At 40.5% G+C, this 14,167-nt stretch overlaps 1 protein-coding gene across 1 annotated transcript in view; it reads right to left on the reverse strand.

The window, feature by feature from the left end:
- Positions 1 to 14,167, reverse strand: part of SLC25A13 (solute carrier family 25 (aspartate/glutamate carrier), member 13) — a 148,801-nt gene that overhangs the window by 13,496 nt on the left and 121,138 nt on the right. Inside the window, exon 14 of the mRNA XM_015410953.1 lies at positions 3,620 to 3,760. Within this exon, the coding sequence (XP_015266439.1) occupies positions 3,620 to 3,760 (141 nt within the window). The remainder of the gene's footprint in view (positions 1 to 3,619; positions 3,761 to 14,167) is intronic.

Genomic DNA, 14,167 nt, shown 5'->3' on the forward strand with positions numbered 1-14,167 from the left:
ATTTTGTAAGGGGAAAAAAATCCTCAACTGATGTTTTCCTTTTACTCAGTCTATCCTACTGACATGTTAAATCTGTGTTCACAACCAACCATCTCTTCTTCAAGAAATAGTCAGAATAACACCAGGAAATATTTCATTTCTATACCCTTGCAATTGTACTGTGCTGTCTAAGTAATTCAGACTGCAATTCTCAGGCACTTTTTCAAAAGATCAGTACTGAAAAGTGGAATAGGATAGTGACCCCCTTCAACCAAACCAGATAAAGTTTGATAAGAAACAAGTACTAAAAGCATAAATATTGAGGTAAATTGCAAGACTGTTCACTTGAAAGTTATTTCTATATAAAACATCTAATTTCATGAATTGGATTTTGGCTGGCAAAAAACAAAAATATGAAGAAAAGCTTTTGGTTGCTCTACAGAATTGTGATTATTTATCCAAATATTTATATCCTACTTGATAAGTGTGGGATGGGGTTCTACCTTTTCCACATGAGCATGCATCAAGCCACACCAACCTGATCACCCAACGGAAGACACCATTGTCAACAATAGAAGAAGCCCGAATTTTTTTGTGCTTCCAAATAAGAATTGGTTTAATACAAAGCCTACCACAGCATGATGATTACTTTAATTTTCCAGCATGGTAACCTTTCAAATTACAAGCCTTTTCTTTATAACTATGTTCCTGAACAGTTCTTAAGGTTTTTATGGGAAGATGCTGTCAAAAGAGGGTACATGTAATTTTTTTAAGGGAATACCACTGCGTTATAACCAAATGATTCACGAAAATGTTTCAATACAGGAAATGGGACAACGGGCTGTAATATGCACTATCTCTTGCTGTATGTTTTGATCTTTTTCTCACTGCATTCATGTTTAATAATTATGCCCTGGTACAAATTTCTGTAATCCTAGTCCTATTACATTGCTTATTAGATAGTTTCAGAGACAGCCATGTTGGTCAGCTGAAGAAGAGCAAGATTTCAGCCCAGTAGAACCAACCAACAAGATTTCCAGGCTATAAGCTTTCGAGAGTCTAAGCTACCTTCATCAGATACGAACCTGGTGAAGGGAGCTTTGACTCTAGAAAGTTTATATCCCCAAGTCTTGTTGGTCTCTAAGGTGCTACTGGAATTGAGTATTGTTTATTAGATGCCTCCTCATCCTATTGATTGTACTGACATTATTGTAATCCTTCTTGAATCTCAGTGAGAAAGATGGTCTGCAGATAACATAAATAAATAAAAAGCCAACAAGTCAGTCAATTTAGAGAGCTAAGACATGCCACATTAATCTTCACTGAGCACTAAGTATGGCTCTCCAGGTCAAGGGACACTCTCTACATCCTCCATTCCTCCTTGCAATGTCCTCACTGTGATGGTAACAGAACAATCTGAAATGCAATTGCTTGAATAAAAGTGGAGGAGCAACACATACATGAAAGCCCTCTGGATTTTATTGTCTGCGCCTTCCCATGTTCATTTTATCTGAAAACATGAGATTTTATGTGGAGAAACCAAGCTGGTATGTCACCACTGTTCACTCCTTTTGGACATACTGACATGAGAAACCACAAAAGAAATTTATTAGTCATAATGATAGCATCTCTGTAGGTTGGGTGAACATTTCTTTGGACTGTACTTGCCACTAATGGTAACTGTCAACATCATAAGAACTGACACTGATGGTAGGTATTTGTGGTATAGTATCTTATTTTGGGGGTTTAACTTGTAATGTTTTAATTATTACTGTAAGCCACTGTGGGAAAGTTGAGGTATAAATATTTTAATTAATAAATAAACTCTTGCATCGGCAGAACAGTTGCCACCACCACAGAAGGAAACAAAAAGAAGAGTAGGTTTTTATACCCTGCTTTTCTCTACCCTAAGGAGTCTCAAAGTGACTTAAAATCGCCTTCCCTTCCTCTCCTCACAACAGGCACCTTGTGAGGTAGGTGGGGCTGAGAGACTTCTGAGAGAACTGTGATCTAACCCAAGGTCACCCTGCTGGCTTCATGTGGAGGAGTGGGGAATCAAACCCAGTTCTCCAGATTAGAGTCCGCTGCTCTTAACCACTACACCACGCTTCAAGGGTCTACATGGCCAGCAGCATGAAAACAGTATCTTTAGTACTATTTCATTAACCACTGGTAGCACTTAATGTCACAGTGAACCTAAGAACAGCATACAGTTATAGCCAAGGACAGGTAGCTCTTATGTGGCACCCTGTGTTTCCTGACATTCACTTGGTTCTTCCCAAATGCAAAGTGCAAATCTTGGCTTTCCTTCACTTTACCAGAGCAGAAGGTGCTTCAGAGTAGTCCAAGAGGCATTACCTTTGCGTCTGCAGGGAACACCCATCTGGAAAGAGCTGCCTGTTATCAAAGGATGACACTTGGCTTAGAGCCTCCCAAGATTCTGGGACTGGTCCCAGCTCCCGTGGCTTCAAGCAGCCAATTTGTTGTGATGCCCACTCTTTGTTCTCAAAATACAGAAGTGCCCAGAGGTTCCACAAGGCTGGGGGACCCTGGCAGCACTTCCCAACCTGTGGGCCCCAAAGCCTGTAAAAATGGGTCCCAGGCTTCTGCAGTTTTATTGATTCGGGTCACACTGTTTTTAAGTGTGTCACCATACCAAGTAAATTTGGATTTGTGGGTCACCAAACCAAAAATGCTGAAAACCATTGTTCTAACGAATGTTTCCCAAACACCAACAAGATCTTAAGAGTTTGGAATTCAAACGACTGGATTTCCTCATTCTTTCTAAGCAAACAGCAGCCTGGGCTGTAGCCAGAATAACTGGCTGCTACTGGCGCAAGTACTATAGTACCTGAGAGCAACCGTGGCATCAAACTGGCCTGCAGTTTACAGTGGACTTAGAAGGCTGCAACTCTGCTTAGAACGACACTGTTAATCATTGGCAAGAGTAACTTGAGCCCACTGTGACATCCGATGAGATCAGAATGGCACTGAAAGAGGTGGAGAGACAAGATGTCCTGGAGATTATTTCGAAGTCCATATTTTGGATGGAGACCTCAACTGGCTTACATCCAAGAAAGGCTGCACGCAGGACCACAGCAGGAGCACTCATGGCCTGATGTCGTACTGATGGACCCTTAGTCAATTGTTAACGTTTAAAGCTGCCTTATATTGGGGCAGACCACTGGGGGAGTATTTATTGACTTCTGAGACTGGCAGAGGCTCACCAGGAAATCAGGCAGAGAAACAAGCACTACACAAGATCCCAGAGCAGGGAATGCCAATTAGTGAAAGTGAAAACTTTCTTCATTCACAGAGCTTCCCGGATATGGTGGCTAGTCTGTTCAGCATGAAAACATCCATGATGCAAATCTGAAAGAAACTTCAAGCACAATCACTTATTTATTTATTTTCTTCATTTATACCCCGTCTCTGTCCCCAAAGGGGATCAAAGGCAGCTACCATCGTTCTCTCCTCCATTTTATCCTCACAGCAGTTCTATGAGGTCCCTTTCCTTAGTCGTGGCTATTGTGAGCAGGGAGCTTTCTTGCCATCAGCCAGAGTCCTCTACTAAGAAATAAACTGTTTTCAAAGCAGACATCCCATTTCATTTCAAACTTAAACACAAATCTATTATTACCTTGTACAGGCCAAAAAATCCCAGGTCACGCAATACCGTGAGGGCACTAACACGTGGGCCAGTGGTGATTTCTCCAGCCACTTGCAAACGAATTTTGACAATTTCTAATGGGTTGGTGAAAATCACTTGCGATCCTCCTGCCTGGGGAGGAAAAAAAAGCAAGAGCAACATGTGAGAACTGCAGCACAGGTAAAGGAACAACCCGTCAAACACTACCGGTGCAGAACCTCTGCTTGCTTCACTGATGCTTTGCCATTGGTATCGCGTCCCCCCCCCCCATGAACAGAGGTTGAGCGGCAGCACTTAGTTGTCTGCACTGAAATATAAACTACAGGCAATTAGGTATTTTAATTGTAATTGGTTTCTATATTGCAAACTACTGGCCTTTCGACATGATGAGTTAAAGAAAGGGAACTGAGCCACCCCAAGATAAACAAATGCAATTGCAGTTCATCAACAGACAATGATGCTGAAAGGAAACATTCATTAACGTCTATTTCCACTATGCCAACAAGTCAAAAGCAGCGTAAAGAAACTAATAAACATTTTTAAAAAACAAAACAAAACCTGAATTATTAACTACGTCGAAGAACTGAAGCTTGCTTGGCAGTATCTGCAGCATTCTCCTTCAATAACAAAGTCTGGCGGGATCTCTCTCAATTTTGGCACTGGTTCAAAAAGTTCTGTGGAACATATGTATTTACAACAGCTAATTTCCTCTGCTTTAAAAAAGTTACTGAACTGAAAGTTTGTATATCCTCAAACGGCATTTTGCTCAACTGCTGCTAATCTGAGTTGAACATCATTTCTCTATGTGCAAGGCAAAATCTATTTTATTCCATTTCTCTCCCCTGCTCCCAGCACTAAAAGAACTCAAGCAAGAAATGAACATTTCTCTAACAACTCCGTTTACTACTTTTTTTAAAAAAAACCTTGGATACTTAAAAGTAGCTAGCCATGAACCGCTACCAACAGCCCTTAAAATAACAGCATTACAAACATATCAGATAGTGAAATTCATCCTGTTTGGTTACTATGAAGGTTCTGACGAGTGGGGATGCAATGAGTAGTCCTGACAGGAAGTCACATGATCTTTCCCTCCTTTCCATCAGAAAAGACTTTCTGGGCCATGTGTATTGTGACTGCTAAACCTTCTACAACTGGACAACAAATGCAGAGAAGCTGGTGGTACCATGGCTTCTCAGTGGTAGAGCACTAGCCTTGCATGCATACGGTCCCAGGTTTGATCCCTGACATCTCCAGCTGAAGGAGGCATCAGGAAAGACCTTTTTCTGTCCAAAGTGCCAGCAAGCTGCTCCAGTTACAGTAGAGACAATACTGAGCTGAATGAGCCAAAAGTCTGAGTTGTTATAAGATAGGTTCCTACATAGTTCTGAAGGAGATGAAAGGCTGCCTTGGTTTAATTACAGAGCTTGTGTGGCTCCCATAGCAAAGTTACAGTTGAGTTTAGGATTAGTCCATCTCTGCGTGCTAATAGTTCTTGCCCTGTGCGTAACTTGAGAAAAGGATTTTTCCAAATGCCTCCCACAAAATTCTGAAGAGGAAATGGATGTTGATGTGGCCAAAGCTCAAAAAGGAAGCAAATCAAGAGGACAACAGCAGCATTGGTATTCTAAACTCTGGTAAAACTTTTGAATAATACAGATGTGCCTCTCAATGGTGGCTCAGACAATTTGCCCACAAAAATGTTCCAAAGGCTGCTGTCCCCTTTTGCCAACAATAGTCAGGAATTTCAAGTTTAAAATGCCAGCATGAAAATAAAGCATGCTTAATCGGTTCAAATGTGCCATTACCATCAAATGGGGAATCTCAACGCTTCCTCAAAACACATGGTGGGTGGATCGGACGCAGATGGATTGTGCTAATAAAGCAAGGATGACCATTCCAACCTTAAAACTCTTTGAAATCAATGGTAGTACTCAGTGTTACGAGAGGCTAAGCCACTTGTTTCTGATCTCCGGCCAAAGTTTTGTTTCCAAGTCCACTCTGGCTCTCTGAGCATTTTCCACAATTGATATGCAATGAGCAATTTCCTTCTATTTTCTTTAATGAGCTGCAACTATGGACATCATCCTTACACTGAAATAATTAAGTCAAGAACTCTCCCATTAATAATTTTCTTCCTGATGTCTCAAACTCTGAAAAACTGTTGGAGGCTCTAAATCATTTATAATTTTTAAAATCAATTTAGTACTCCCAATCTTACTCTGAAGAGTTTGCAAGCCAAGAAGATTAAATAATGACCTAAAGAATAAAGGCAGACTGAATCTGAGTAGTCTGTATTCAGTGATGCCTTTACAATCAAGGCTATCTATATTTCATAACTCCAGGAAAGTGGAGAATCTGGTACAAGACATGAAACAGGGTGCCAGCATGGTACAGAAGTGCCAGACTAGGAAGTGTGATGCTGTGGTTCAAACCTCCACTCTTGCCATGAAATCCCTGGGCAACCTTGGGCCCATCACTGCATCTGTCAGCCTAACTTACTTCACAGAGTTGTTGCAAGGATAAAAATGGGGAGGGGAGAGAGTTACATTCCATTCTTTGCTCCTTGGAGAAAGAGGAGGATAAAAATGTAATCTCACTTTTAGTTTTTATTTAAAAAGCAAGTTTCTAGCCCCTAAGCATGCCAAGCCAGACTTCGAATTGCAGGAGTAGGACCTGATAAAATCTCAGAAGCCATGCCACAAAATAAAATTTCAGGGCTTCAGGCCCTGCAAAGCTTCTTGGTCTTTTATATGCCTAGCAGCAGTAGAGTCAATTCTGCAAAAACTCCAATAGATGCAAGAATCCACCTCTTCCCAATGACCAGCTACCATCAGTGAAGACGGAAGTACTAAAGGAAGCAGCTATCTACCCTTACATTGTGCTTGGACCCAGATCCTGAGAGTCCCTCCCCCAATAAACAGCTACATTGGCTTTCATCAGATGTGGCATTTTGGGAGCACATTTTTGGTTGAAAAGCAGGGTAAAAAATGCAATTATTATTTATTAAACAAGCTTCCTACATTTATGTAATTTATACCATTTCAGAGTTTTCCCCATCACTAAATATCACCAAAGACTCAAATACATGGCCAGTTATAGCAGGAAGGTGGCTTTCCACCAGTGGTGTTTTATGTTTCAAACTGTTATGTCATTTTGAGAGTTTTTGAGAAGCAGAGTAACAACGTTTGAAGTAGAACCAGCCAAGTAATATATGGCCAGTCAGCAGAGCAGATGTAACAACTGTAATGCAAACGTGTCAGTCATACTACTGGAGACAGAGAAGCAGGGGCAATACAACCACTGGCAGGAAACCCTGTAAGATTTCCATAACCAGTGCACTTTACATATTACAAAGAAGTGTAACAGTAATAGCATTCTTACTGTTTTGTACCTAGAAGAGTTACAATTTCCCCAATCTGCCAAACTGGATGCATATACAGAGAAAAGGAAGAAAAACACATCCTGAGGTCATTGTCTTACCAATGATGGTATTTTGGATTTGTCAAACCAGTACAGGGGCTGAAATGTTGGGTTTTGAGGTGGAAAACCCAGGCCCAAATTTTGGTTCAAGTATAAAGCTCACTAGATAGCCTTACAGTTGCTTGGTCTAACCTACTTCAGACTGTTGAGAGGATTTTAAGATACTACTAGAAATTCCCTGAAGGGAGGAAGAAATTAAAACATCATACAGACACATCCAACAAGAGGCTGAAGTTGCAGTTTGCAGGAAGGATCCGCAATGATCAGCAAGATGCGGGGGACACACACACACCACTATCCAGCAATGATTCCATACAACATTCTTTGAACACAAATCCTACACTCCAATCTCCAATAAAACTTGAAAGTGAATGCCAACTGATGAGAGAACTTCTTGGAATTTTGTATTTGCATTTGAATAGTTGGATATTGGAGTCCCGACCTTGAGGAAACAAAAGCTGCTAAATAAAAAACACACACACTAAATAATCCACTTTCAATGCACTTTCCAACTGGATTTTGCCAGTTCACACAGTAAAAATCCAGTTGGAAAGTGCACTGAAAGTGGATTATTTAGCGTGTGTGACTGCAGCCTAGGAGTGAAACGGGTGTTGCAAGTTGACTCCCTGTCATTGGGACCATTGATTTTTCTACTGAATGGTTGATGGAATATGAATTTCTGAAAATGATACCGAAATTGTCTGAAGAATATTGCTCACTGAAATTGTGATATTTTCCTTTAGGACTTTTTCAGTATGTATAGGCATACCTTTGAATTGGGACAATAATATGATTATGTGATTTTATAAAAGCCAATTTTGTGAATGAATTATTCCGATTTGAAATGTATTGAGTATAATTGAAACAGCATTAGTAATCTGGTCATGACTGCTTTTGCTTCTTTGATCTTATACTTTGTATTGTGACTTTCTCTCTTGTTAGTAATGTTCTTTGCATGACATGACTTAAGGCTAAATGCTAAACTGTTATGGGATGCAATGACCACACAACATGACAGAAACGAATATGCCTCATCCATTCAATATTGTAGGTTACTATGTTTTAATGGATTTTTTCTACACTTTTTCAGTGACTTAAAAAAAAATCAAACAATATCACTAGACACCTCTCGATGGCAGTATAACCTTGTACACACGTCTATCATTCTTTTCCATCCTTTCTCTGAACTCCCCTGGGTAGAAAAGGAGTAATGGAGAAGTATCTAGATATTTCTCCTTTGTCTGACAAAAGAGCGTTTGGATCACTTAGAAGAGAAGAATTATTAGCTAAGCACTGACCTCCTTACCTACAGCTCAGGAGAAGAAGCAATATGGTTGTTTGCTTTGGTCTCAGATAATAACTTTCAGGTCATTTATGCATTAATAAAACAAGGATGAACACTGCATGTTGAGGGGTCGCTTTCCTTCACTTCCCCAGTCCACACATTTCAGATTCTACACACGACTATGACTAAGTGTACACCAAAAGTTTGGAAAATCATGCTAGAAACTCACTGGAGACTTCTAAGGCACTGAGCTTCTGAACCACAAACAACATTTAAGCACACTAAAGATGGAGAAAGCAAACTAGATGCTGAAAAAATCTACTTGAAAATAGGGTGTACTTGAGGCTTTCCCAAAAGCAAGACCAGCCTGAGTTAACAGAAGACGAGGAAGAGCCCAAGGGACATCAAGCCCAGCATCCTGTTTCCAACAGAAAGCTAGATGCATTGTTACTTGCCCTTCAGCCACCAGCATTGAGCAGTTTACTTCCTCCAAAATGGAGGCTCCATTTAGCTACCACAGCTCATAACCATTATTGGAACTAGTCTCTAAACATGTGTGGGATCCCTATGGCCATCACCACATCCTGTGACAGACAATTCCAAAATGTCACTGTATGCTATGTGAGGAAGAACTTTCTTTTTTCAGTCTTAGGTCTACTGATTCAAATTCTAGTATAATGAAAAAGAGGGAGGAAAAATCTCTGTACCTACTTCCTCCACGCCATTTGCAAGTTTAGACATTTGTGTAATTTCTTTCTCCCACAGTTTATTCTCTCTCAAAATAAAAAAAAGATTTTTCCTCATATAGGTGGTTTTGCAGCCTCTTGATGACTCGGAGATGTCCTTTTCTGAACGTCTTCCTGTTTCAGTTTTGAAGGGGGAGTGGACCAGGCCTATCTACAGTATTAAAGGATGTGACCACAGTATTCTAAGATGGGCCACTTTTAGAAACATTTATTTACTTATACCCTGCTTCTCCCCAAAGGGAACCCAAAATGGCTTATATCATCTTCCTCTCTTCCATTTCATCCTCACAACATGTTAGGCTGAGAGCGTGTAACTGGCACAGGGTCACCCAGCAAGCTTCCATGGCACAGTGGAGATTCAAACCTGAGTCTCCCAGATCCTAGACTCTCATACTAATCACTACACCATATTGGTTACTAGCCAATACAGCACATATCCAGCACAATGTTAGGCACTTCCATGTTCCCCCAGATGCTTTAAGAGGTGGCAAGCTTTTAAACCGGTACATCCTTTCTTGTTATAGCATGGGTGAATTCAATGATTTTCACTATACCTGGGCAGCACATCATCAGAAAATTCTGCAAGTGTGAATTTTTGCAGGTATGTGGGAATGCGCATGCACTAAGCCCTAGTACAACAAATATTCCTATGGGATCTCTGCTTGCTTCACTTCCCTTGACTTGCTTGCCACAAAGACCCTTCGTAAGTGGAGAGCCAGCATGACATCAGACACTGCAATTCCTTAATTTGCAATTCAGCTTTGTATTTCTTCAAATATTAAGGCATGCTTTTTAAAAAAACAAAACAAAACAAAACATGCAGTTTGAATAGCCCAGCACAATAGAAACACACAGCTTAAAAAACAAAACAAAAAACCCTCTCAGCAACATATACGTTTCATTAAAAAAATGCCAAGAAAAATGGGGTGGGGGGAGCTTTTTAAACAAACTGAACCAAAATTAAATAATATGCTTATTAAGGATCAGTTACTATGCTTAACTATAGTGAAAACACTGCAGAATACTAATAGAAAGATTAATATTGTACAGATTTAAATTTCTGAGAAATATAAGATGCAAAATTTTAAGATTTCCTCGTTCTAATTTTCTAATGGCGTGTCTTAAGTAGGAAAATATGGTTTATTTACAAGCTCTGACCAGTTCTGTGCTGTAAAAACAGAAGACTTGATATTTTTCACTTTATTAGCTATAGCAGTTCTTCAGAAGCCTAGCCAAGAAATCAAAGTGGAGCCTATTTGATTGATGTTATAAAAGCAATTAAGTCACAGGTTTGTCAAATATGTTAACATTCGGCTCTGCCTCGAGTATGTGTCTATTTTGACTGCAAGTAGCAGAAGTAGTAACATTTAATGATTTACAGACCTTCCATGTCTTAAGGTCTGGTAGCTGTATTAAAATCTATGACACCGTCCCTTGCCTTTTCGGGGGGAGGGGGGGAACAGTAGTATTGAATGGCACTGGTCTTTATTGTACTCTTTTATTATTTTAAAAAAGTTTTTTTATTGACTACAACGATTTATTTTTTGAAAGAAGTGGGAGTGAAGCTAGTTTTTTTAAAAAGCAAATGAAAAGAAAAACCACTCTAATGTAGTTTTAAAAATGAAACCCTTCACATTCCTGCAAGGGAAAGGAAGTAAAAAGGATACTCAAATACTTAAAACTGGACAGCCTCAGAATAACCCATAAAAATACCTTGTCTTTAGGTTACATTGTCCAAAACACTCATTTTTCTTTACTAAAAAAAAAAAGTTTTTTCAAATGCGGCACAGGGAAGATAAGACGTATGAAACATTCTACATTTTGAAATAGTAACTTTCATCTCTCTTTCATTTAATAGAATATTACTCGCCTGTGGGAAAAGCAATTGTTATTTCATTCAAGGATAAAACAGCTCATAGCAACAACTCCAGCTCTTCAAAGAAAGAAAGTGGCTCTCACATCCACCTCTCTGTGTAACTGGCTTCAGTCGATATATCAGTTCTGAGCCCTGCTACAGTTCAGATTAATGAACCCCACCCAAGATTTTAAGGGTGTTCAAATCATACCTCAAACATGGATATAACCAGCTGAGCTAACACTACATAAAGTGTATTTTTACATTAGACAGCATAACTTAAGACCTCTCCTACAAAGTGAGAATTTAATTTTTCCCCAGGCATGCCTCTCTACCCAGACATGTCCTCCACCTCCCCAAACACACAAAAAATATCAGGATCATCATTTAAAACTCAGTTTTCCAATCTCCATCACACAGATTTTTGCCAAATAAAATAACTTATCAGATAATTTGCAACAACTTCCTGTTTTCTGTTCATTGCAACAACTTTCCATTTTCTTCATTCTAGCATAGATTCCTGCAAGTGAACGGCACAAAGATCACCGTAGTGAGCTGCAATACTGCAGAGTCTTCACTAATATGAAATTTGCTCAGAAATATAGACTCAGCTCACACCAACTGAATTAACATGGTTACATTGAAAACAGAAGCAAAAACATGTTGCATTGAAAAGTCCTTGTATTCTGTTATTGCGTCAAGCAGAGTTACTTCTAAAACCACTCAATGTCAATTCTTGCAGAATCATGGCAAACCTTCTGCACTGTGCAGCACAAGCAGACTTAACTGCCCATAATGATTTTGGGGTGTGCATATTTTGCTAGCGTATGTGCTAGTCTGATGGCTTGATACCCAGAAGATGGGTTTAAGTTCCATCTTAACAGGTTTAAACTGGGTAACATCTGAGAAAGGAATATATATACAACAAAAACTTAGCTCAACTTCATTCTGAATATCATGCCACCAGTTCTTAAGAGATAGTTTTGTTAGTAATTTCAAAGTATTGCAATATTGTACAAATTGCTTCTTTTCAGTTTTTCTGCTTTAGTGCCTCCTCCTGTTATTAAGCATATTTAAGCCCTCTGCAGTAGACTTTGTCTTTGTGAACATATTGCTAGACTAAACACATTGTTTGACTGTTTTCTTTATGAAGTTATCAGCTAACCAAGCAGAATGGTCGCATTCAAGCTTTGTAGCAAACACATCTAAATTATTATTTTTTATTAAATGGTATAAAGGAACTCTCTTCATTGAAGGTGTGTATAAAGAACTGAGTTTTTTCTAGAAGACAAGTAGAAATCTGTGATTAAGCTGTGGTAAGGGTCTAGCTTCCACCCCGTTCTGTTCCAAGCAAATGGAAGACAAACACACTAGAATCCCATGCCTTTTAACATTTTTGTAAGTCCGTAGTCTAGAGATAAGCATGGTATGAACAGATGATGAGAAAGCACAAGCTCTCCTCCCTCCCTCCATGTAAGGCAGACAAGAAATAAAGAGCAGCAGAGGGTCAACTCCAGTAGTTCAGGACCCACAGCAGGAAGGTAGCTGCGCCCTTGCAGGAAAAAAGAGTCAACTGTTTCTGGCCATAATGCAGGAAATATGCACAGGGACACACTGACAGTGCCATCTGGAGCAGAGTTACACCCTTGTACATCCATTGATTGCAATGAGCTTAGAAGGATAGAAGTCTCCTTACGATGGCACTGTACGCCTCCATTCCCTTCCTCTCCAAAGATAATAGTGATGGTTAGAAAACAGGACTTCTGTACCGAATCTGAACTCTAGACATGCCTCCCACCCAACAAATAAAACAGATCGTGCACAGGGGGCACTTGCAGCAGAGATACATTGGGGATGGAAAACACCTGAGTTCATGTGCCGTCTTATTTTGCTGAAACACCCCTGTTGTGAGTCTAACACTCAGCAGTCACTGCCGCATGCAACCAAGGAACACAGAGCCTTCAGTGTAACACCAACAGAGCATGCTGGAAACTCTCCCATCTGCCCCATCTCAGTCTTTTAGGAATCTACAAGCTTCCCAGCAAGGACTTGTGGGGGGACACTTCATTTTCCTGTGTATCACGGTTCTCGGGCTATTTCCTCTTTCCTTCCTCCTGACACCCAAAGCCTCACCTTTCCCAGCTTCCTTCTCTCCTTCCCACCCACCAATCTCTCTTGGTCCCCATTTACACCCTGCCTTTCTCCTCAGTGGGGACCCAACGCAGCTTATATTGTTCTCCCCTGTTCCATTTTATCCTCACAACCACCCTGTGAGGTAAGTTACACTGAGAGTGAGTGCTTGGCCCAAGATCACCCAATTATGGTAGAGATGGGATTTGAACCTGGGTTTCCTTGAGCCTAGTCTGGCACTCTTGCCACTGCACCACACTGGCTTTCAAGCAGCAGCTGCTGTTAGTAGTGAATTGGTAGGTAGTTGCTGCTGGGCCTGGGTAAGTTAGGCAAGCTGTGTAGCAGTGAGTCACTTGAAGGTTGCTGCCAGGCCTGGGCCCAATGACTCCTCCCTCCAAGGTAAGGGAGTGGGGTTCCGGGAGGCCAGAACAGCCCTGGAAGGGGCTCTACCCCTGCCACTTTCTTTTACTGACAGAAGGCTGACAATATCGTTATGGTTGACTAGGGCACAATGGCCACTCAGAGGGCACGCGTGTCTTAAAGTTACAGGAGCTATTTCTATCGTTTGGGGGCATTTTTTTCAGATTTTTCTGCAAACCTGGAGCTTTTCTCGGACTTATAGAAAGATCTGGCTTGTCTGTTTATGGTTCCAGTCTCTGGTTTTAAGTATCCACACATGGTGCCTTGTTAGATATAGTGATGATTTCGCAAAGTGGGATGAACCAGTATTTACTGGCAAACCCGTGGTTTTTAGGCTTTGTAGAAACCTCAGCGTTTAAAGCTCCAATAAGTGACTTGAAGTGGGATCTGCATCCTATGTATCAGTCTCTCTCTCATATAGGAGCAATGCAGTACTATTTCAAATGCTCCTATAACGCTCAAAGAGTGACCCATAGTTAATTGGCCACGTTAAAGAGGAACAGACACTTTGCAAACCCAAACCTGGTTTCTGAATGTGGGCAGTGCCCAAACCCCATCTTGAACCTCAATTCCAAGCACATTTATTTGAAACTCCCACTGATCACAAATGAGACTGGCTTCTA

The sequence above is a fragment of the Gekko japonicus genome, unplaced genomic scaffold (assembly GCF_001447785.1).
Source record: "Gekko japonicus isolate JY-2015 unplaced genomic scaffold, Gekko_japonicus_V1.1 scaffold231, whole genome shotgun sequence".
In the NCBI taxonomy this organism is placed as follows: domain Eukaryota; kingdom Metazoa; phylum Chordata; class Lepidosauria; order Squamata; family Gekkonidae; genus Gekko; species Gekko japonicus.